Source organism: Cynocephalus volans, chromosome 1 (assembly GCF_027409185.1).
Source record: "Cynocephalus volans isolate mCynVol1 chromosome 1, mCynVol1.pri, whole genome shotgun sequence".
Lineage (NCBI taxonomy): Eukaryota > Metazoa > Chordata > Mammalia > Dermoptera > Cynocephalidae > Cynocephalus > Cynocephalus volans.
This window is the reverse complement of record NC_084460.1, coordinates 369635-393895: the sequence shown is the minus strand read 5'-3', so window position 1 is coordinate 393895 and position 24261 is coordinate 369635. Positions and strand designations below refer to the sequence as shown.

The window sequence follows — 24261 nt, the reverse complement described above, 5'->3', positions numbered from 1 at the left end:
CTACATATTGACACACTATCTCGGATGCCCACATACAAGAAGCCCAAAATTAAGTAGCTGTTATTTAACTATCCACACCCCATTACGTAACAAGCACCGTTGGCCTGCAGTCCCAGAGAACCACCAGTTTTCAGATGTGGGACCTTGGTCACAACTTTTTCAGTGCTTAAAGAAAGCTTTTTAATTCTCAGAAAGTAACCTCAGAAGTTATCTAGTCCAGTGCCTTCATTTCCAACTGAAGAAGTGTTGTAGCCAATGCTTGTCAATGGTAGAGCCAGGGCTGAAGTCTAGGTTTCCTAACCATGTTTTACTCTTCAGTACTACAACTGTCCTGCATTGCTAGTCAATTTTGCACCCATTAGCTAGTGATGGTTTCCACCACAGGAGACCTCCCATTTCAGGTGACACAGGATAATGAACATACGTAGGTACGCACATTGCCACGTGGAATTAGCATAGGGCTCTTCCACTGAAGCTCAGGCCGGAGTGTAGGTGTTTTCAAGAAGCCGTGCTTCCACTGCTGTTAAGGAGCTTAGTTTTGTTTACACGTAACTAAAACTTTCCTCTCACATATTTAGGCAATGTGATCCCCATGACAGAATTTTTACGTAGAAATCCTCACACACCAGGATTTCACTTAAGAATGAAATTGTACCCTCTATGGCTGGGAAATTACACACACGGAGCCACATCACGCGACATTTGTTCTTCACACACACTCTGGTGTAAATCCTCAGTACTGTCCTTTAACATCTCCCAAATAAGCTTTTTCCCACGCTCACTCACATCAGTAGCTCCACTGCCTCTGATCCTTTTACATGAATTTATTTCTATACAATGTTCTAAAAACACCCCTTGGTTTGTACATAAGTTTTTTTTTTTCCTTCATTTTTAAATTGCTTTATAACAACTGGTTTCCTGATTTTTTTTTTTTTAATTTTCTCTTTTCTCTGAAATCTGCCATGATTTAAAAAAAAAAAAAAAAAAAGGAAATAAAAATGCCATGGCCAAAGGACAGGGTGGAGGAACAAAAGGCAAAAATAAAATTAAAAACATCAAATATGAAAATTCTCAGAGATAATGCATTTATAAACACAGAAATGGTTACAACAAAGATGGCCGTGATGAGTGGGTGTATATATATATATATTTATATATATATATTTATATATAAATCCATGTCCGGCACCTGACCGTGGCACCTAGGGAGCTAAGTCCAGTCCTTGTGTTTGCCCTGAACTCTCCCTTCTCTGCAACACTCGTTTTAGGGTTTCACAGAGAACACAAAGCTCCCACAGCTCCTTGGGGGTTGGGATGGGGAGACAGAGAGTACAAGGCCTTGGTTGGCAGAGAAGGGAGAGACAGGCTCCAAGGAAAACCATAACCCACGCTTCTAAGCCACCCTTGACCACTTTAGGAATCTCTGGCCCCTTGGGGACCACATCTCAGCCCTTTCCCCCCTACAAATAAAAGGAGGTTTAATCCCCACCCAAATCTCTTTCTACCAGCAGTAGGTAGGAAGTGAAGTGAGACAATGTAGGGAAGAAAATGGCTCTTGGGGACTGAGAAAACCTTTGTTTTCATGAGAAACCTCTGTTCTTTTGCAGGCAAGAACAGAACAGGAGGCTGGTTACATTCAGGGCTCCCTTCTCTCTGATGTGTGGGAGGGCCAGCCTCTAGTCTATCAGCCCAAACTTTGAGGATGAAGAGGGTAAGGACAGAGTAAGTGCCCACACTGGACAAGTTTCTATGAGGTCACAGCAAATCCTTCCCTTGAGCACCAACCCCCAATATTAAAAGGTTTGCTTGGGAGGAGAGACTGCTGGATTACACAATCAGCTCAGTATTCCTCTGCCAATCAGGAGGGCTGATGATGTTCCTTTTGAAGAAGAGTTGAGAATAAGGATGGTATCTTGTGAATGAAAGCCATGCCTGAGGCCCAAGGAGACGAAGCCAAGGCTAATTAAGGAAGAAGAGGACTTTTCCCACCAAGAGGAGTTGGAGAAAGAAGGGACCAGGACTTCTTTCTCCTCTTCCCAGTGGATGGCAGCACGGATCTCTAAGAGCTGGCCAGGTGTTCCACCTGGATGGTGCTGGTGGTGACAGTGAGGCAGATGTCCTTATGATGTTCCGCCGTCTTATAGGGGGTGAGGTCAAAGGAACACTGGGGTGGAGGGTTGGGATTGCTGTCCCCACCACCCCCACCCTGGGGAGCTGCCCCAGGAGACTGGAAGTGTGGTGGCTGTGGTTGTTGCTGCTGCTGTTGCTGCTGCTGCTGCTGTGATGCCTGGGAGGCCTGGGCTTGGGCTTGGGCTTGCGCTTGGGCTTGGGCTTGGGCTTGGGCCTGGGCCTGGGCCTGGGCCTGGGCCACTGCTGCTGCCGCCGCTGCTGCCTGCACTTGTTGCTGGAGATCAGGAGGGTTGTGTTTGCGCATATGTTTCATAAGGTATGTTTCCTGAGGGAGATGGTAAAAAGAAATTGAGGGATAAAAAAGAAGGAAAAGAGATTACTTGTAACTAGCATCCTGGACTCTTACTTTGCTTAACAGTAATATTTATACAGAGATACCTTGGAGCCAGGATTAAGTAGAACTCAAGTAGTACTTTCAGTGCTCACTATTGGGTAGAAAGGAAGGGGGATCTTTAGAAGTCACTGTGGACATTCAACTGGCAAAGGGAAAAGCTGCTATTTTTCTCAAAGATCTCTGAATGGAACAACTTTACAACCTTTTTCTGGAGTCTAATAGAATACACCTAACTGAAATCTTTCTCCTCCCAAATTTTCAAGTGGCTTTATTTTGCCTTATGTTTAAGTAAAATGAAGAATCATTGTTTTCAATCTCTATGAGCTTAGGGGATCAGGCATCCCCTAAATTCCTCAGCTATGGGTCTAATTAATTCCTGAATCTTTACCAATTCTGGTAAGTTGGAATTAGGGAGGCAGGGTATTTGCTGCAACATATCTTTATCCAGAAAGTGGGGTGAAGTGGACTGTAGTCTTACAGGACTATTGGGAAGGAAAGAGAAGCTGAGCGCTCACCGATGTATATGCCCGACTACAGATAGTGCAGGTGTACACCTTGGCATGCTTCACCGTATGCGTAGATAGGTGCACCTCTAGTGAGGTTGCGTCTGTGTACGCCCGATGACAGTTGTGGCACTTGAAGGGTTTATCTTTGTTATGTTGCCGTCTGTGGGACTGAGAAAATTGGGAGAAACCAGGATAAGTGCATTGTATTCCTCCCTCTGCCTCCTTGACCTTTATGGAAAGCCCTGAGGTGAGTGTCAGGCCTACCTGCTTCTCCTTCCATCCTAAGGCAGCAGAAACTGCTTTAAATGAAACTTCAGGAGCTAGAGGCTAAGGGAGGAAGCGTACCTAGTGCAGCACATATCAGGATCCTGAAAATTAGGATGACAGCTTAGGCCTTGTTGCACTACTCCACTGGTTCTTAAAGTGAGGCATGGGGATCACTAGCGATCACTAAGACCTTTTCACAAGGTCAAAACTCTTCAAAATAATAATAAGAAAGTGCCTGACTTTTTCTCTCATTCTCTCATGATTTTACAGAGGTTACATGATGTGTGATCCAGCAATAGACTGAGTGCAGCAGATACATGTTCTGTTAAGAAACTTACAAAAATGTAAAAAGATGCCATTTTTCTCACTAAGTTTTTTTTTGGGGGGGGGGGTTGAAAATGTTATTATGTTAATATGCAGTGGGTTTATTATTGTTCTTTTAAAAAGGATTACTAAATATTTTTCAAGTTTCTCAGTTTTACAGTATCTATATAGATAAATATCACCCACATAAACCAAAGCTCTTTGGGTTCCTCAGTAATTTTTAAGAATTTAAAGGAGCCCTGAAAAAGCTTGAGATCTACTGTACTAGGCAAATGGCACTCTGTCCCTAAGCCTCAGACTCACGGTCTTGTGTGGAGGGTGGAACACTCACCTGCAGGTTGGAGAGTTGTGTGAAGGCTTTCTCACAGCCTGGATGTGCACATTTGTATGGTCTATCACCAGTGTGGATTCTGCATGGGATGAGAAGAGAAGAAAGGCAAAGGACATCAGCAAGGCCACTTAACAAATCTCCTCAGGCCAATCCTGCCCTCCTAAGGAAACACATCAGATGGGCCTCCGGGAGGCACCAACTTTAGCTCCTCTATGACAGAGATCAGGTTGTAATGCCTGATTTCTGGCCACTGCCTGTATCACTCAGCTCAAGTTGAACCTCCTCTCTGCTGGTGGAGGAGGAGGAACTGAGGTCTTGGCACCCAAGAGACAGGCAGCTCACAATTTGGCATATAAGTCAGCTGCTGCAGTAACTGTCCTAATGAACATTCAGAAACATACGGTAAACACAATGGCAAGGAAAAGAAAAACATAACACCACTTCTTTGGCCCCCACTCTACAGCCAGAAACTATCCCCTAGCCTCAAGCATCACTTCCAGAGAAAGTTCTGGTATCAAAGAAAAACAGAGTTAACACTGATTGTGAAGAGTAGTGGTGATATTAATGAAAACTCACAGAAACTTCTAAGGGCTTTTACCAGTCCAGCCCCCTAACGGCAGGAAATGCCTAATTTGGTGCCAATCTGACCTCTACTCTGAACACCTCTGCTAACATGAGCCAAGGACTTGAGGGTGCACCTGACGCCTGCTCCTTGTCACAGATGTCAGAACCATCCCTGTGACAAGGTGCTTTTTTGGACCACTGGTATAAAGTCTCCAAAACATCAGAGGACATGTCTCTTCTTTGTGAAGAAAGTCTGACTCTTCCTCTTCTCAAAGAAAGGTGTCTGATCACTGTCAGATGAAACCATCACATCCACAAGAAGTCAGGTGTGACAGCCTATGGCCAGTAAGTCTGGACTTCAGTTCAGCTTGAGATACCACTGAAGGAGATCATCGACTCTCCTGGTTGGCAGATTCACTTCCTCCTACTCACTCCAGATTAACAGGATACATGGTGGGCATCCTGATGAAGTATGAGCTGCTTCATGTTGTTCGCTAGATCTCTGTGAATATTTAGTACATGTCCTGTTTTGTTCTCTACTTCTGGCATCCCTTGGAGCCTTGCTTGTTGCTGTGGGTGTCACCAGGCTGGTGTCCAGCTCATGCCTGATTACAGCTCCCATTCATAATTGGTGCCCTAAGGGCTAGAGGTATGGTCTTCTCCAATCAAATGCCTCTGCTTTGGCATCAAGGAAAATATCTTGCAAGATGTGCACATGGGCATTTTCACGGAGGAAAATGAGGGAAAGAAAAGTTGTCTCTGCTCCAGGTGTCGTGGCCTCCCATGGATCAGGGAATTATCACACAGTCACTGTATCTCCCAAACGTAGCTCTTGCCCCAGAAAGGCTCTCTTGGTGCCCACTTGTGTCTCCAATGTTGTTGCTTGGTCATCATTCTTCCGAATGCCAGCCAGGTCTCTCCTCCAGCCAGGTCTCTCCCCCGCCCCCCGCATGCGGGTTGTTGTGTGTGTCCGGGGCGGGGGTGGGGAGGGCATGCCAGCGGGACGGGGGCAGTAGCCTGCCACTCTCCCTTACCGTGTGTGCTGCTGGAGGTGGGAGAGCTGGCGGAAGGCCTTCTGGCAGTAGGAACAGTTGTAGGGCTTGGCCCCCGAGTGGATACGGAGGTGCTGGGCCAGGTAGGAGGTGTTGGCGAAGGTCTTGGAGCAGTGCGGGCACTTGTGGGGCTTGATGGTCTCCGTGTGCATCTTGGAGTGAATCCTGCCGGAGAGGAGAGGAAGGAAGGGGGGAGGAGGAAGCAGTTCGACACCACGGGCTCAGCTCTCTGCTAGGTGAAATGACGTTGCTTGACGGATGAGAGCACCCCTCCCCCCTCCTCCCAAACATACTCCAGCCTGGATAGGCTAATGAAGAGGACACCCAGATCTAGGTTGCTGCTGATCGTAAGTCGGTGGCTAAAATGGCAGTGAGATGATGAAGAGCTGCAACCCATGGCTCCGGGTAACCTTAAAATATTCAGTCTTGTCAAACCTCTGCTTTTTCCTAAGGTTACACACTCACCACAGATACCCTGCTTCCAAACTGTAATTTGAACAAAGACCAATATTGCATGTTCCCCGTGGACCTGAAGTTGAATGCACACCTTAGCTTTGAACTGAAGCATATAGTAAAAGCAGGTCTGCTCTGCAGAAGATTTCCAAACACAGACACAGAGAAACCACAAAAATTGTTCCACACTTTGGGACTGGAGATGACAATGTTCGAGACACCCCAAACTGCTAAATACAGTTTATTTTTCGCAGACAATAATAGAGGAGAATTTAGGAATTTAGGAGAGAGGCTCCTAAAGGGCAAAGGTGAAAGGGAGAAAGGAATATATGGGTACAGAGGAGTAGGTGCAGGCTACGTGGCCTTGAAGGAGGGTTTCACAGCCAGGTAGTGGGTAAAACTGAGAGCAGCCTTACCGGGTGTGCTGCTGAAGGTGGGAGAGTTGGCGGAAGGACTTCTCACAGAAGTTACAACTGTAGGGCTTAGCCCCTGAGTGTATACGGATATGCTGGGCCAGGTAGGAGCTGTTGGCGAAGGTCTTGGAACAATGTGGGCACTTGTGGGGCTTGGTCTCGGTGTGTGACTTGGAGTGGATCTGCATCTCCGACTTTGAGTAGAATGTCAGTGAGCACATCCGGCACCTGGGCCAAGTGAGGGCAGCGGTTAGAACTCTTCCCACCAAGAAGGCACTGCTTAGTACTCCCGCGCCCCACCCCCCCACTTCCAAGAGAAGCCCACCTATCTGAGCTCTCTCCTATTCCAACTTTGGAGGAGGAACTCTATTTTATTCATCTTTATAGCCTAAGCTTCTATTAGTGCCCAGCACATTATAACTATTCAATAAATGTTTGCTGAATGTCTGGACTCCCTAAGCATACAAAACCAAGAATTCAACCAGGTAAGGCAGAAAAAAATATGTGCTCTGGGTAGATGTGGATTTCCCTGGGCCAGGAATATCAGTTAACTTGTTTTCCTTCTGCCTATAACTTGACTTTAAACTTTTAAAGAGCTCCTTTCTCCAGGTATAAAGTACATCCCTTAGTATTCTTCAAGCCCCTTACATGATAATGAGGAACAACTGACTAGATTCTCTCCTGTCTCTACAGATAATTTTCTTCCCTCAGATTCTTCCCTACTTCCTTTTGGCAGTGTTTCCTGCAGGGATGAGGGTGGGGAAAATACAATTATTTGGAGGAGCTTTTCCAAACCATATATGTCTGGACTCCACCCTGTATCTGACATTCCATCAGTCACGTACCCCACCCCACTCCCCAGCCCCACAGCAATCAAGTGAGAATCACTTTTGCAATAAGCCAAGGTAACTGTCAGGAGTGGGTTGTATCCCTCAAATGTTTAGGAGAAAAAGGTTTGTGGAACACTGATCTTCCATGCTAAACCTTTCCTCTTTCCTAGCATATGGAGCCAATGTCAGCACTCTGGGTTGACATCAATAGCATCTGAATGTACTTTCACTCATCACCCGAGTTGGTAATCCATCTTCCTGCTGACTGTCCAACAATATCAAATAAGGAGGCCTCTGTGCAAGTTAAGCCACAACTATTCAGACTTTACTGGGTAAAAGCTATCTATACATGAGCTGGAACCCTGTCATTTTCATAAATAACTCCAGTACACAATGTGAGCTAGGAAAAAGGGCAATGGTGTGGGAAGTCAAGCAACTAAGGCAAGTCCCTCTTCTTTAGGTTCTCTCCAACTTGTCTTCATACAAGGCGCTTGAGATGGTGTGGGGTGATGGTTCCTGCATTTTTTTCATCTTGGGAGAATTTTTTAGAGAAAACTGAGGTCAAGACTAAATAGAACACCAAGTTCTTCAGAGAAAACGATGTCACTATTAGTTGGGGTATGGTCCCTATATTAATCCTTTCACTAAAATTCTAATCATGAACACCAATTTCCATTCACTTAATAACACTGAAGGAAATCTACCAGTTTATCAATCCCTGGCTGTTGTCTGAAATGCTCAATTACTGCATGAGAGAAGGGGAGGTTCTGTTTATAGTTAGCATAGTCCAAAGGACACAGTCAACAGGAGTCTGGACACCTGGGCTCTACTCGGAGTTCACTTATAGGCTTGTTCATTAATCTAGACCTCATTTTTCTGGTCTGTAAAACAGAGAGATAAATTTTTGTCCCTAGAAGGGCAAGCAAACACCCAGGACAGTCAAAGGTAAGCCAAGAGTTCTCTAGTAATAAAACTGCATTAATGTTAACAGCATCAGTGCGGACAGATGAGCTCATGCTACTAAATATTTCCCTAAGACTGAGGTTAGAAACTGGACACATTGTCACTTGGAAAGCAACTGTTGCAAAATAGTTTCCCTTGACTGCTAAAATTTCTTAGACAGAACACGTTTATTTTAACTTAAATAATATCTCATTAGTTTGTAGAGTGTGTTCGTCACACAACTGCACCCTTAACATGAAAGTTAATTATAAAAAAGAAAATAACCCTCTTCATCAAAGTTTCCAATTAGAGAAGAATCTGTAAAACTTAAATTAATTGATAATGGACTGAACAGTCTCAAAAGGTACAATAACAGTATAATAACGATGATTATAATAATGATAATGATAACAATAATGGCCATTTGTTGTTGTGCCTAATATTGCCAAGCACTTTAAACACATTGTTTATACTCCTCACAACAACCTGGCAAGTATTATCCCTGTTTTACAGAATGGAACACCAAGGCTCAGAAAGTAATTTGCCAAAGGGCAGTTATTCACTATAAAGCCATAATGCTAACCTAATTAAGATTCCTGACACTAGAAGTATTCAAGCAAAAACTCTGAAATCCTGTGAAACCTAATAAAAAGAGTAAAAAGTCCTCTAAAGCAAGGTGTTTAGCGGCTCGAAAGAAATTCCATTTAGGAGAGTTGTGGTAGTGGGCAGTTAGCAAGGGATACAAAAAAGCCAGCACCTCCTATCACTTGCAGCATTACTCCGGGGGCACCATTCACACACAATACAATGGAAATGGTGACCGTTGGAAATATGCAGTGTGATGGCCTTGGTTAGAATGACCATTTTGTATTATTGTCCCATTTTTTTCCTAAGATACTCAAAACAATTTCAAATACTCTGATTTTTCATCAAAACACTTCCACAAGATAGATGAGGGATTGACTGAGCTTCCCATTTCGTAGATGGGAACACAGAGCTGGAGGTAAGTTGACTTGCCCAGAGTAACAAAACCCAGTTCCCCCAATACCTAGTCAAATGCTATGGACCACTAGAATGGACGTGGTTGACACACACATACATCAAAATAGGAATTCATTGTGATTAAAAAGATTCCTTTCGAGTTTCAGAGTTCTGAGTTTCTGAAGAAATTCTGTTTACCTAGGATACCATTAGTCACCCTGAAATTTCAGAGTTCTCTTTTGTCATCTGGATGTGGGGTCTTTCAAGAATTCCAGAAATACTGAGGGTATGGAAAGTCCTACCCGGTTTCCTTCCAATTGTATATTTACATTTCTTTTCATATACAGTTTGGAAAGTCTGGAGATAGCTTTAATGTGATCCAAAAAAACAAACAAAACTGGCAGAATCAGAGGACCCTGATTTGACTTCACTTTAAGCAAACACATAAAAATCCAGATTTCTACAAAATAAATTTAAAAGGGATTTAAAATGAATCAAATTTGTGAGGCACCTTTATAATATATGATGCAAACATTTTCCAGGAACACTTTTATTGTATAAAGTGGGGAACACCTGTAATAATAAAGCTTCAATGGACTTTCAGGTTGAGCTAGAATTCTGTAGTGCTCAACACTTTCTGCCTACCAACATTCCCCTCATTTTCACTTATAAGGAGGGATTTAAACACTCTAGTTGTGGCTACTCTCCACAGTAGAACTATACAACACAAATAAAAATAAATGCTAAATGACAACTATTTTTGTCTTTCTTTTGAAGTTCCCAACATTTCAAATCTTATCTGATATATACTCCCAACAAATGGGAGGCATAAACAGAATTCTCCCCATTTTACAGATGAGGAAACTGAGGCCCAGAGAGGGGAAAAGGACTTGCCCAGGATCACACAGCAAGTTCGTGGTGGAGCCGGGAACTGAATCCATGAGCCCAAGGCTCTGTCCATTTCCTGTGCCGCAGTTCCCTTCGCTCCTAAAATGGGAACAACATTGCCCATCTCGGTACACTAAGGACAGACCCAGTCTCCCAGCCATGCACATCTGCCCCTGTCTGCGTCAAAGCTGTCATAGTGGTTATTCCACTGTGTATACTAGGACCAAACTCCCCAAACCCACTAGGGCCCTTAACAGCACTCAAAGGAATTAAGTGATTTTCAACTTTCAAAGGGCAGGGAGTTGACTTAGTAATTATTTTTGTATAGTATCACATGAAAATATGCATATAATGCTTTTTTGTAACGGGCAATTTAGAGAAAGTAAAGGATCAAAATGACTTCCACAAATTAAAATGTGAGCAAATAGTCATTTTATAAGCATATATTCCAAGGGGGGGAGGTAGCCTATTCCTCCCACCTTTTTATGCAGACCCCTCCCATCATCCCAACCATGCACGGTCAGGCACACTCACTGCTCAAATATGGCCCAAGAACTGGTGTATGGCACACAGGTTAGGTTAGGTGCTTACCAGAAAGGTTTCTTGGAAAAACAGGAATGGAAAATGTTGAAAGCAAAAAGGAGCTGCTGCAGACAAAGTCTCAAACCCACTCTAAAGCCTTATTTTAAGAAAGAAACTCTACTCTACCACTTAAAAATAAGTCAATGCTGATGACCCCAAAAACCAAGGTTAAAAAAAAGAAGGGGTGAGATGGGTCTGCATCCTGGGGGAAGAGGCACCAGAGAAGTGCCAGCAGCTCTGCCTTCCTATCCCACGACAGAACACCTGACATGCAAGGGTGCCGAGGTAGAAAGTTGTCAGAGCAGAGCCTGACTGGGGCAAGACACAAAGAGTGTGAGGGAAGCCAAGACAGGGATCCTCACCCCATCCTGACCCTGGCTCGAATTCATACCTGTATGTCTTGCCGTCTTTCTGATGGTCATCATCATCCTCAGGGGAGAGGACATAAGGGTCATTCATCTCAGGCAGCCCTGATTCTAGCATCCGCTTCTTCTTTCGGCCCCGGGGAGCCTTAGGAGCCACACTGCCACCTCCACCACCACCTCCACCTCCTTCCTCTGTTAGGGTTGATGCTACCTTCTTGGAGAGGTCAGGGACCACCTGCAGGGCTTGTGAGCCAGGGGGAAGAGCTGAGACAATCATGGGAGCCGAAATGGGAAAGGTCTGAGCTGATGAGGCTGTGGTCACAAGAGAGCCTGAGGGGGACGTGATTACCAAACCTGGACCTAGGATTGGGAGAAAAAGGAGATGGTGTCATGTTGTCCAGTCCTGACCCTAATCCTATTTCATTTTATTTCCCCTAGATCATTGTTCAATTAACCCCTCACCACCAACCCCCAGCCCAGAGTATATAGGAAACCCCAAACCCTGTAGAAAAATAATGGTCTCCTAACCCCTGTCCCCGCCCCCCTGGTAACAGTGAGATTTACCCCTTGATTGACTCCCTTCTCTTCTCCACCTCTGAGAACAGGAGACTCCTTGATTCAGAGAAGGAAAGAATGTCACCTCCTCAAAGGCAGGGACCGCATCTTCTACTTCTTTGTATCCCCCACAATGTCTAGCACATTGCTAGGCACACAGTAGGCACTTAATAAAAATCTGATTGAGTAATCAAACACATATCCCACTCCCCATGTCCTCAGAGCCCTCCAGCCTGGGGTACTGATCATGGAAGATCAACACCTCAGATTGGAGAAGAGCAGAGTTGCTCACCAGCAGTCATCAGTCCTGTAGATGGCACAGGGACCACCGTGATATTCTGGGTAACAGAAGCCTGGCTGTGTGGGGTCAGCTGGTCTGACTTGGACTCTGTGTCCATATTGATGCCTGAGGGCAGGGACACTGAGGCAGGCACTGTCAGCAGGGTAGGGTAGTGAGGTGGAGCCAGCCCACAGCCCTTCTCTGGCAACAGCTGATCCTTCATCTTGTTGATGAACATTGTGTTCTCAATCTAAAAGAAAAGGAAGGGGCAGGGGAGTGCCCTTTTCAGACTCAGTCGGATTTTGTCTGTATCCCATGCACTTTTCAGTATCTGTCCTCCTCCTTGGAGATCAAGGAACAAGTAGGTAATATCTTTGTGCTTCCAGAGAGAAGCCAAGACAGAAATACTAAACAATTCTCAGTGAAACAGCATGTAGTTTGTCTTGCTTCATCTGCACAGCAACAGAACTTACTACTCAGAGTTGAAAAAAGTAAACAATAGGGTAGAGCAAAAAAAGCAACCACTTACCTGTCCTGAGACTGTGGGGATAGAAGGCCAGAAGTATGGGTTAGAATTGAAGTGAGATTCTTCCATTCTACCTGAAGAAAGAAAGAGAGACCACATTACACTCAGGAATAAATCTGAAAAAGTTTGGCAATGGAGAAGGGGAGTTGAGGGATTCCTGGCCTCTTCTCTGGCTGGAAATCAGCAGTCACGACCTTAGTGTCTAGCATACCAGTCCCCTTGGTCAGAACCATTCAGCACTGCATCCCCATCCGACAGAGGCTATCCTAGTTAATGCTTGTGAAAGAACTTATATACATCTCATTTACCCAGAAGATGTTATCCATGCTCCAAAGAAACAGAATTGGTATTACTTTCCTTTGTTGACAAGAAGAGAAACTGAGGTCATGAGAGGGGAAGGGATGTGCCCAAGGTCATACAAAGCAAATTACTGATTGGTTTGAGAACAGTCAGGGTACATACCACTGTTCCTCTTTTCCCTTATCCCTGAAATCCATCTTCCTTGGAATAAAAATGTCAAGAACTGTAATCAACATGTTTACAGTTCTATGCAGCTTGAATAGGTTCTAGGCCAGAACACACAATGTCCAAGAGAACTAAAGAATGAAATTAGCAGGATTTAGAATCAAGGTATTTTTTGAGTACCAGCTGATACCTGGGGACCACATCTCACTGATCCCACCAAAGTCTAAGAATATCCAATCCACGGTGCTGCACTAGATACCACACACACTGGGCTAAACAGTGAGAACCAAGGAATCACCAGTTTGATAAAAAATTTTGGCACCAGCAGTAGCACCCCAGATTCCCACCCAAAGGGATCCAGAATAACGGCAATGGGGGGCCAGAACACATACAAAATACTAGACTCCTGCTTTGTATTTCTCAAACACTATGTTTCCAAGAATTCAAATTCTTCTCTGTATGTAGAAGACAATTAAGCTTAGAACTTTGTGAGTGAGGAAAAATAAGCAAGAAAGTAATCCCTCAGAATCACGTTGCCAAGTCAAAGATGGGTATGAATCCAGGCATCCCACCACTAATTTTCACACTCCAATCACTTCTTGAAGCAAGGCTTAATTGGTAGTGTGCTGGTCAAGACTAGCTTCCCAAAATCCTGGACCAGGAAAGATCCAGCACCACAGAAACCAGGTAAAGAGAGGGCCGAGCCCGTGGGGCACTCGGGAGAGTGCAGCGCTGGGTGGGAGCGCAACGACGCTCCCACCGCAGGTTCGGATCCTATATAGGAATGGCCGGTGCGCTCACTGGCTGAGTGCCAGTCACAAAAAAGACAAAAAAAAAAAAAAGAAAGCAGGTAAAGAGAGAGTATGAGACTGGTGGACTGGGAAAATGAACAACAACAGGAAATAACCATTATCACCACGCTACTACTCTGAGCCAAGAGCAACCATGGTTCAGTTGGGGAAGAAAGACCTGTGACTTACAGCCAACTCATACCCAGTGAGGATATGCTGGAGGTAGACACCAGAGATACGAAGAGCCAGAGGGTAGACTGGGCACAAAAACTGAGTTTCAAGTTGTGACTAAGGAAATTGGGAAAGACTTTCAACAAAGGAGTTGAAGCTGAAAATCGCTCTAAATATAACTCTGTTCTTTATCCTTCTCCAGAAGGCTCATGACATTTTTTGCTCTGTTAAACAGTATCCTCGATTTTCATAAAACCTATAAAGGGAAGAACAGAATTTCAGCCTGTTTTTTCTTAAAAAGTAGCAAGAGAGGAATGCACCAAATCTGTGACTACAACAGCTTTACATAAATAAGACTCAATATTAAAAGACTGAGGACCAACCACAGGCAAATCCTGTTCCCTGAATTATAAAATACAGTAAAACTAGACAGTCTCTGGCATAGATGTTCACCCAGTCCTTCCAGTCCTAGCTTTAGAAAGGGGTCTCAGGTCCTCCTCAGGCAAAAGAATCAAGAAACAATCAGATGACAGTTTAAGGGGATCCAATCTTGCCAAGCTTTTTGGGAGGCAGTGATCACATCTTCTACATTTGTATCTTTCCACTGTTCCTAACACAGAACTCATCGCCCAAGAGGCAATTACATATTTAATGAATTTAACAGAGGACTCTATACATATAGATTTTGACAACAATGCTAGGGGCTCAAACCGTAGCCCACAACCCCTGTCTATCTAACCTAGCCAAGAGAAATGAAATAGACAAGAGACAGGAGAGGTGATAGATGGTGGGAATGAAGTAGAGAATTAGGCTGGAGAGTAAAAGAAAGTAAGGTCTAATACACAATTTCCCCCTAAAAAATCAAGGAAATAAATGCATTATGGATGTACGTATCCGCATCAGATATTACAGGCATAGTACAATAAATCAGATCATTAAAAATAATAAATAAATAAATAAATAAATAAATAAATGCATTATGGATGTGAAAATTTAGGAGGGAGGAACTGAGAGTTGAAAATAAAAATGTCCCCACACAGGATCCCTGTGAACAATGTGCCTTCCTCTCTCCAAAATGATTACATCCATTCATATTGTCCTACAGGTGGCTCAGGTGAAGCAGAGTTTCTGAGGGTACCCCTGAGTTTCTGAGGGGTTCTGAGGGTACCCCTTAAGAATTCTTACAAAGAGGGCATACAAAGTGATGTGGTGGACAATATTACCACTACCATCACCATTATCATTAACATTTATTAAGTGCTTATTGTATTCAAGGTAGTGTTCTAAGCACTTTGAAACTCTTACATGGTTTAATTCCCACAACAATTCTATGAGGAAGGTAATGTAACCCCCATTTTTCAAATGAGGAAATTGGAGGCATAGAGTCAAATAGTAAACAGCAGAGCAGGGTTCTGAACCCAGACACCAAAGAGCAAGTTAAGGAAAGGGTTTCTAAATCCATACAATTGAAGTAGATACTCTCTGATGTTGTGACTTAATCCAGGAATTAAAATTTAGAATATTCCCAGGAATGAACTATACCTTTTTTAGGTAGTTCTCAACAAATGTTTTCAAAATTGAAGTTTTTGATAATAGCAAAATGACATGCAGTTCAGTATCATATTCCCTGTCCACATTCTGTGAAATCTCACTTGGCTACCAAGCTAACTAATTCTAGAATGATGGAAAATAACAAGGCCAGACCTTCCAGAGGAAAATAAATAAAGGGTACCTCCACTTACTTGGATACCTAGACTATCATTCTGCTTTGTTTTTTAAGAGAACAAAGCTGAAGGTCAAAACTACAGAGGGTCTTGGGACAAGACAAGACAATATATGTGCCTCATGGGCTTTTGATAAATAGGTCAGTTCAAAAGGTGGGCACATGGAGAGTATGCTCACCCAACTATAAGCAATATTTAACTGCAAACTGATACCTGAGAAATGCTATATACCACTGCTCTGCTGATAAGGCTGACTTAAATCTCCGTACCCCTGAAATGAGATCAGTTAGAGAGCCAAGAATGAAGGCTATTGCTAGAATACAATGTAAACAGCACCCCCTGGAGTTGTGTAACAGTGCCTGGTGCCAGATCACTCAAATATCTGTTTCCTGTCCATTTTACCACTTACCCTCTTACTCTATCTTTCATGGAGGAAATCTCACCAAACCATTCCAACATCCAAGCAGCCAATATCAACATTCTTACAACCCAAAGGCGCTCACTGATATTATGGGGAAAACTCATCTCTACACAGAGTGCCAGTTTTAATGATTACACCATTAAAAAAAGAAAAAAAAAGAACCAGTTTAACTGAGAAGGAAGAGGAAGGCCTCTATTATAGTCCCAAAAAGCAGGAAAGAAGGAAAAATGTAATGGATGGAAAGGCGAATGCTGGGTTCTAATTCCAATCTCACTACTGCACCAAACATCAACTGTTCTGTTAACAAGAAGCGAGATTTACTATAACTAAGTTGGATGGTACTTTTCTTTCAAGAGGTTCAAGGAACTACATATTCTTTCTCTAACCTCAAAAGTGATCTTGGAGGGCCGGCCCGTGGCTCACTTGGGTGAGTGTGGTGCTGACAACACCAAGTCAAGGGTGAAGATCCCCTTACGGTCATCTTTAAAAAAAAAAAAAAAAAAAAAAAGTGATCTTGGAAGTATGAGGGAGGTGAATAAGAGAGACACTGTTAAGTAACATCCATGAAACACACAGTAGGACCTGAACTCTTGCATCAGAGCTCTGTCCATCTGACCACATCCTTCCACAGTGCTACCAACCAGCTAAGGATAAAGGTGTCTTGGCCTCCAGCATGTGGTTTTGGCAGATGTGGTGAAGACGACCACTTCTTTCCCCTTTCCCAATACTTACTAATACTGATTTTTTTTTACTGTTGTTTTTCAAGTAAAGCATGATTTTCTTTTCCCAGGAAAATAACATTCCCTTAACACAACCAACCTTTAGAAAATCATGAAACACTCACACTCATAGCTAGAGAATGGACCTAGGAATCAAGACTTGTGGATTCTAATTCTAGGTCCTACATCAATAGATGACTCTTACTAATTAGCTACTAAGTTTCTGTTAGGGTGGAGGATGGAAGAGGATTTCCCCTTTACACTAAGTTCATTACCCTGTGGTGATGGAATGGAGGCAGCGCAAAAAAGGGAAAGAATAAAATGCTGAAAGTGCTCCTGAAAAGAAAAGAGTTGGAGAAATACTTCCAAGTGATAAGGACTATTAGCAACAATTAGTGAAAATTACATAAAGACCACATAATTACAAAGGAACTACCCAAAAGTAACTGTATAGCTTCCAGCTTAGTAATCATCTACAAGAAGCATCAACAGGAAAAAGATGCAAAAAACAAGGAATTAGAATTCAACTACAGAAAGAACTTAGACACTCCATCGAGAGAAAGTTCCAAAATGCACAGTTGCAGAAAGGTTGCAACGTTAACTAAAGACTTGAAATGAAGAAATGCTGAGAACCATTTTTTTTTCTCAATAAGGAAACAAAATTTCTTTCTCTCAGGTTCTGAAAACATTCAAAAAGAGCTATCCCAATAGGATTTGGGACCTTCCTGCTACTATCCATGAAGTCTTCCAAGAACAAAATAACTCAGAACAGGTTTAACCCCAATTCTACTAGGAAAGACCATCATACAGACCAAAAGGACCACTACCACTATGCAGCTGGCAATCTGGGCCAGGAGCTTCTACTCTGAGCACTGCTGGGCCATTATACCCTGTACCCTGTGCGAGGAACAGCATTTTGCTCTGTCTTTGCTGTGTCTGTTCCATTATAAATGATGAATCTGGGAAACGCGAGGCAAAATAAATAAATAAGGCTGGAGGAAAAGGGATATGTACGTAACATTTAATCATCAACTTGGCTTAGAAACCTATGGGGGGCATTCTAACTGACACACGCAGGCCCTATGGAATCAAGCTCTCGAGGTTGGTCTCAATGCTAGTGGAGGTTCTGTTTATTTGGGGGACGGGGAACTGTGATGAGAACTGTCCAGTTAGTGGTGGGAGACTTCACTCAGGGTCACCCTGTGATACCCCTCATTTCCAATGAAACTATGCTTTGCTCTTAACCAAAGAAAAGGGTTCTTGATGACATTTTGTCTTAGGGGTGGGAGAACTGAGGTTCAGAATTTAAACCTGAATCACTGATAGGACCTACCTCCTGCCCCCACAAGATCCCAGAAGGAAGCCCCAGAGGCCCACCACTCCACCACTGCCTTCCCAGGAGTTGTCAGAGCTCAGGGATACCCATCCCATGCCTGTGCCTGATCTACAGAGTGGAAGCTGATTACTCAAAGCAAGAGCCAACGCCAAAGTATCTGGTTCTCGAAACAAACGCCTGGGTTCAAATCCTGGCTAGGCCTCTTCTTAATAACTTTGTGATGTGGTGCAAGTTTCTTAACTTCTCTGTGCTTCAGCTTCCTTATGTATAAAACGGAGATAATACTACTACTTTGCAGGGTTTTTGTGAAGATTAAGTGGGTGGATACATGTAATGTACTACAAATAGTGCCTGGCACAGAGTAAGTGCACAAAAAGTTTGCTATTACTGTCTTAAAAAAAAAAAAAAGGGCCAGTCTGCGGCTCACTTGGGAGAGGGCGGTGCTGATAACACCAAGGCCATGGGTTCGGATCCTATATAGGGATGGCTGGTTAGCTCACTGGTTGAGCATGGTGCAGACAACACCAAGCCAAGGGTTGAGATGCCCTTACCGGTCATCTTTAAAAAAAAAAAAGAAAGAAAAGAAACCTACAGGGAATAGGGCTGGCCAGTTAACTCAGGTGGTAAGAGCACGATATTGTAACACCAAGGTTAAGAGTTCAGATCCCCAAACCTGCCAGCAGTAAAACAAACAAAAAAAAGACACCTATAGGGAATAAATTTTATAAACTAGATTAGAAATAGTTCTTAAAAGAAACCTCTAGGTCATCCCTAAAAGATCTGAGAAAACAAACAAACAAACAAAACCTCTAGGATTATAAACTCTGAGTTCAAAACTCTTTGGGGTTCATACATTGTCATCTTCAGGCTACCTGAAACTCTATCATTATTAGGCCTCTTTTTTTTAATTCTTCCAGACCTACTTCTGAAGTCCACTGTACAGTTTTATCTACTTTACTTCAAACTCCCACAAAGCTGGGTTTTTCCCCCTGAAAACTTCACCCTGCCACACCAAAGTCAAATAACCCTGTGTTACAGATTTTAATCATTCAACAGATCCAGTCCTAACACTGGAAGATTAAGGATAGAAATCGAACTCTAAACTCAGCTCTGCTTGTTCCAAATACAAGAAAGCAATTCCATAATGCCAATAAGGACTATACTGGCAATTAGGGCCTGTGTCCCCAAAGTGGAATACATTTCTCCTATGGATACAATGCAACACTACTCAAGGGTTTCACTTGATCATTTCACATTTCATTCCTGATGCGTACTAGCGGGAATGGAAGGTGACAGAATACAGTGCCAACTTTTTACACAAAAACTTCCTGGGTACTGTCATGAGATAATAGGAAAAGGCTGATTTTCTCCCACAGCAAACATCAGTATTACAATTTCTATTACTCGAAGAATTATGTCACATTAAAAAAAATTTTTTTATTATGACCACTTCTCCCCAAAACCCGAAAAGCCATTAATTCAAAATTGTCTTACCCTCTCTCTCTCTTCCTCCTGTCGTCTTATTCCTTCTCCTTTCCAGGGCTCCTGACCTTTCTGTAAACAAATTGTCTAGGTTACAGGAGCCAGTAGGGTGCAGCCACCAGAGAACTGCGGAAAACTTCAGAAATTCTTTGACTGTCAGCAGTCAGTCTGGAAGGCAGGCAGACCCCCAACCAACAATCCAAACATGTAAGGATATAATAAAAGAAGTCTAGGGGCACCCCTTATGTGGATACAAGGGACGTAAATCCAGTTCCCAGAAACTAAGATGAACTCTATCACCAGCGTTTGGGTTCCACTCCTAGGCTCAAACACTGGTTCTTCTTCGGTCGCAGGCCAAAGGTAACCAGGGTCAGAGAACAGAAGAGGTGGAAGAGGAGGAGGGTCCCTGCGCCTGAGGAGTGGCTCAGAAGGCAAAGCCGAGGACTGGTGGGATGCACAAGCCCTTACGTCAGGCACAGTGCCAGTTCAGGCCCAGCCACTTCCTCCAGCCTTCCCCCCACTTCTTCGAGGACTTCGCCCCCTGCCTACCCAAGGCCTTGTGCCAAGAAGTGCCTCTCTCAACCTGCACAGCGGACTATCTACTGGAGACCCCAGCTGCCCCCACAAAACCTTCGCTCCCCTGAGACAGCCCCTGGCAACCTTCTCCTGATGTCGCCCCCCACCTCTTCCTCAAACACCCTTTCCTGGGACGTCCCTCCTTCCCCTCCAGGGAGCTGAACTCTGCCACCCACCAGACAGGCACCCGCCCCCTAAACCCCCCCATTCCTCCCCATCGCCCGCTCCTCCATAACCACTTCCGGTTCCGGGATGGACACACATACAGTCACATCGTGGACCCCCCTCCCGGCCCCCCCCAAAAAGGGGAGGAGGGAGGAGCAGGGAGCTTGGCGCGCGCTGGCTGCAGCGGCGCGAGACTCACCCGGCGGCGACGGCTGCGGCGGCGCCAGAGCCTGAGCCAGAGCGCGGGAGGGGCGGCGTTTGCTGGGAAAGGAGGGAATCGAGTGGGGTGGGAGGGCCAGGAGGGGCGAGGGAGGGGGAGCGCGCGAGGCGGAGCGCTCGGGCACGCACTTCGGGCGCGAGACAGACCCACACACTCACACGCACGGAATGCGCGCGAGACACGCGCAGGGCGGGGGCGCGAGGCAGTGGGTGGCCCCCTCCTCCCTAACACTCACCCGGAAGTGCTGCTGCAGCCCGTGCTCCCCAGAACCCCAATTCCTCCACGCCCCCTCCCTCCCTCCCCCCCACAGGCTCCGAGAAGAGCCGCTGCGGAGAGAAGGCGGGAGCGCCGGAAACGAAAAGGGGGGGCGGGAGGGAAATAGCAATGTAGGGGGGCGGTGTGGGGAAACGGGGGGAGTGCAAGGGCCGAGTCACTTCCGGGAATGGCGGGAACACATCCGGCGCTGCTAGCGCCCTGCTGTAGTCAGGGCAGAAGTTACGACAAGTAAGGGCGGAAGTGGCTTAGGCCCGGGGACGCTGTAGAACCCTCAGTGGATGTGACGCCATGGCGGAAGTGGAGGCGGGTTCTACTAAGGGCAGAAGCTGAACGTTCACAACTGCGGTCCCGCGCTTCCGGAAGGGACTTCTGGGGAAGGGGGAGGGTGGAGACGCGACAGGGTCATGAATATGCATCAAGATACGAGGGAGGTATGGATTGTTTTTAAACTCTAGGGTCGCGTTTCACTTCTCTCAGGGTGGAACAGGCTGATGGAGGAAGTTACCATTATTTTTTCTTAAACCCTCAAGAATGTCTTCATGCTTTGAATACGCAGAAAGGATAAGGATGTGTCAGTGGTTTTCTGAGGTCCCTGCTTAGGCCCAAAGAGTGACAACCTCACCTAACCATCAAAGTCCGACCCATCCTTCTCTCTGACCACACCCCTTACTCTCTTTGCTTTGGTCTTTTCTTGTTGCCCTCACCCACATCTCTATCCCCCGATCCTGCCTTACTGTGCATCCCTTCCCACTAAAATATCGACTGTACTCAGATCCTCGCACTTAGTAAGCTATCAGTAAAAGTTTGTCGCGTAAGTGAACTACAGTTTATTATGTACACCTAATATGAACCCTTCCAGGAAGCCTTCCCTGATTGCTTCAACCCAGAATGGTCCCTTTGTCTGAATTCCCACAGCATTTAGTCTGCACCTTTTTTTTTTTTCCCTTTGTCTGAATTCCCACAGCATTTAGTCTGCACCTTTTTTTTTTTTTTTTAAAGATGACCGGTAAGGGGATCTTAACCCTTGACTTGGTATTGTCAGCACCACGCTCTCCCAAGTGAGCCAACCGGCCATCCCTACATAGGGATCCAAACCCGTGGCCTTGGTATTATCAGCACCACACTCTCCCAAATGACCCACAGGCCAGCTCAAGTCTGCTATTTAACCTATTTTGTATGTATGGTTCCCCAGCAAGATTGTCAGCTCTTCGGGGGAGAAACTGCTCACATTGCTTTGCTGAGCACATAGTAGACGCTGAATAAATATGTGTTGTTTGAGTAAATGAATGCTGCCGCAAATCTGCACCTTGATCTGGCCAGAATCCCTCTGGACTGACACAAAATGGAGGACTCCTGTTAACAGTAATAGTCCCTTGCTAAAAAAGCAAAAGAACCCCAACAGAAATAATGAAAATAAGACTGAAGTTTTAAGTGATTTTTTTCCAAGGCTATAACAAGGAAGTAGCAAAGGACACCTTTAAACATTTAAATATTTAAAAGAAACATTTAAAGAGATGATGTATATCTTTGGTTTGTAATTGTACGTTGTCTCTTTTTAAAAGTGTCTACTCCCTGTCACATTTTTGGGCTCAGTATTAAGTCTTTGTTGACTGAATAGCAATAGTTGGCAGGATAAGGGTGTTAAGGGCTCAGATGTGACCATACCTAGTTGCTGATTGGGTTAGATATTGTTGATTTGAGAAATCTTTTTTTTTTTTTTTTAAATGACTGGTAAGGGGATCTTAACCCTTGGCTTGGTGTTGTCAGCACCACACTCAGCCAGTAAGCGAACCGGATCCGAACCCATGGCCTTGGTGTTATCAGCACCGCACTCTCCCGAGTGAGCCACGGGCTGGCCCGATTTGAGAAATCGTGACTTTGGGGGCTGGTATAGAAAAGTGGGAGCAAAATAGTAGTAATTACTTAAGTCCTGGTTCTCCTGCTGTTCTTTTCCTTTTTACATTAACTGGCCACTTCCTGGACCTCAGTGTCTCCAACTGTCAACCCTGTTCCTATCCTTGCTATAAGAAGCAAGTTTTAAGTGCTTTGAAGTCCTTAGAGAAAAGCTTTAAAGCAATAAATGTGGGGTGTAGGGGGAGGAGGGCTGTTAATTTTAGCCTGGGGTTCTCCAGCTGGCGCATTGTTTCTGTCTTGAATCACTTCCACACCCTGAGTTCTGCCTGGGAGATCCCTCCTCCTGGAGGCTTCCCCATTCCCTGGTTTGGTCTGAGCCACAATGGTAAACATTCCAGAAAAATGCTTAAGAGAAGCCTGGCTGAGTCATTTGATGCACAGCCGAGGAGGCGAGGAAAGCACAGTGATCAGACGCTGGTTCCAGTGGTGCCTGTGATGCATGGCCTCGAAGAAACTTCCGATTCCCAAAAGGGCAGTATGGCCATTGTTTTGTACTTGATCAGTGATTCTGCTCTATTACTTGCAGCCATTTGAGGACCTCCCAAGGCCCTTTAGTCTCTGTTTCAACTCCAGGAGAGAGAAAAATTAAGGTCTGTTCCCTAGGGCCTCGTGACTCTTCATGGTCGGCATGACAATGTGATTTAGTTTGGGATAATTCCTTTAGCACAATTCAGAAGTCTAGGATTGTCTCCTTTCTCTTCTGTCTTTCCCTGCCATCTGACTTTTCATGGGGAAGAAGGGCATTTAGAGAGGGGGAACAGGTGAGGATTTCCAGTGTCTTCTGGTGTATTTTAATTTATTTAAATTTAGGCAAGCAGCGGTCTAATCAGGCAGTAATTAATTCCCCCTTCATTAGGGGTCTTCATGTGTGCCTTTTGCATATGCATGAGCTGCAGGGTCACACTGTCCCTCTGAAGAGAGATAGTTGCTGCAGGTGAGAGCCCAGAGTGCTCTCCAGGCTCCTGAGCTTTTTCCCCTTCCATGTCACTGCTCTTCTTTTCTCCCCACCCTCACCTGACAAGGACTAGATTCCTGTGGGGAAAGAAGGAAAGGTTAAAGAGGCTTCCTTTCCCACCCTCCTGGGACCCCTCCCTCACTGCTCCCAAGCATCCCATCAGCTCCTCTTCCTGCACCCTCAGGTGGCATCCATCAGCTGCCTGCTGGGATTTGCTTGGGCCCGGCTGGGTTGACTCCTCAGAGCCCTCCTTGGAAACTTGCACCTCTGCTCAGAGTTGGTCCATCAATCCTTAGTCCGCTCTGCTCTTTGCTCTGTAGCAGTCTGTACTTTCTTGGGGAGCCTGATGCTCTGCAGGCACACACCACTCTAGGCCTGAGAAATACACTGCCTCCTCCCCACACTCACCATTATGTGCTGCGTGGCCACGTTTCCCTCAGTACGCAGTAAAGCTCCCCAACATCTAAAGCACACTCCCCCAGTACATGAACATTCCTCATTCTGGCTTCAAAGATAAACACATGGAGGCGTGCACAGTCCAGGGCAGCCCAGACTGTCCTCTTGCATACTACACTGTCTCCTGCCATACCTGGGGCTACCCCAATTCCAGGAAGCAAGTGGGGCATGGATGGGACAGAGGGACCTGGTGGTTACCATGGCAAC

At 44.9% G+C, this 24261-nt stretch overlaps 1 protein-coding gene across 12 annotated transcripts; it reads right to left on the bottom strand.

Annotated features, from left to right (window-relative positions):
• Positions 1 to 1068: 1068 nt before the first annotated feature.
• On the bottom strand, positions 1069 to 20735 carry ZNF384 (zinc finger protein 384). 12 transcript variants are annotated; one of them, XM_063102886.1, is made up of 13 exons: positions 20689 to 20735; positions 19505 to 19564; positions 16342 to 16436; positions 12387 to 12457; positions 11870 to 12107; positions 11587 to 11634; positions 11049 to 11382; positions 10082 to 10174; positions 6438 to 6662; positions 5551 to 5733; positions 3953 to 4031; positions 3040 to 3198; positions 1069 to 2455 (listed from the first exon to the last, which is right to left on the bottom strand). In XM_063102886.1, exons 4-13 carry the CDS (start codon positions 12450 to 12452, stop codon positions 2060 to 2062), a joined length of 1821 nt encoding a protein of 606 aa, XP_062958956.1. In that variant the 5' UTR covers positions 12453 to 12457; positions 16342 to 16436; positions 19505 to 19564; positions 20689 to 20735; the 3' UTR covers positions 1069 to 2059. The 12 variants fall into 12 exon arrangements, with proteins under 12 accessions (XP_062958956.1, XP_062958947.1, XP_062958931.1 ...); XM_063102877.1 differs by lacking the exon at positions 20689 to 20735 and adding an exon at positions 20433 to 20672; XM_063102861.1 differs by lacking the exon at positions 16342 to 16436 and having other exon boundaries at positions 20689 to 20729.
• Positions 20736 to 24261: the final 3526 nt, after the last annotated feature.

Excerpts from the sequence above, each read along its gene's own strand:
- ZNF384 (XM_063102886.1), bottom strand. The coding sequence starts at position 12,452 with ATGGAAGAATCTCACTTCAATTCTAACCCATACTTCTGGCCTTCTATC. Across the intron at positions 11,383-11,586 it reads AGAAGGGAGTCAATCAAGGG|GTCCAGGTTTGGTAATCACG; the intron begins GTAAATCTCACT and ends TCCCAATCCTAG. Across the intron at positions 6,663-10,081 it reads AACTTGCTGTGTGATCCTGG|GTGCCGGATGTGCTCACTGA; the intron begins GCAAGTCCTTTT and ends CACTTGGCCCAG.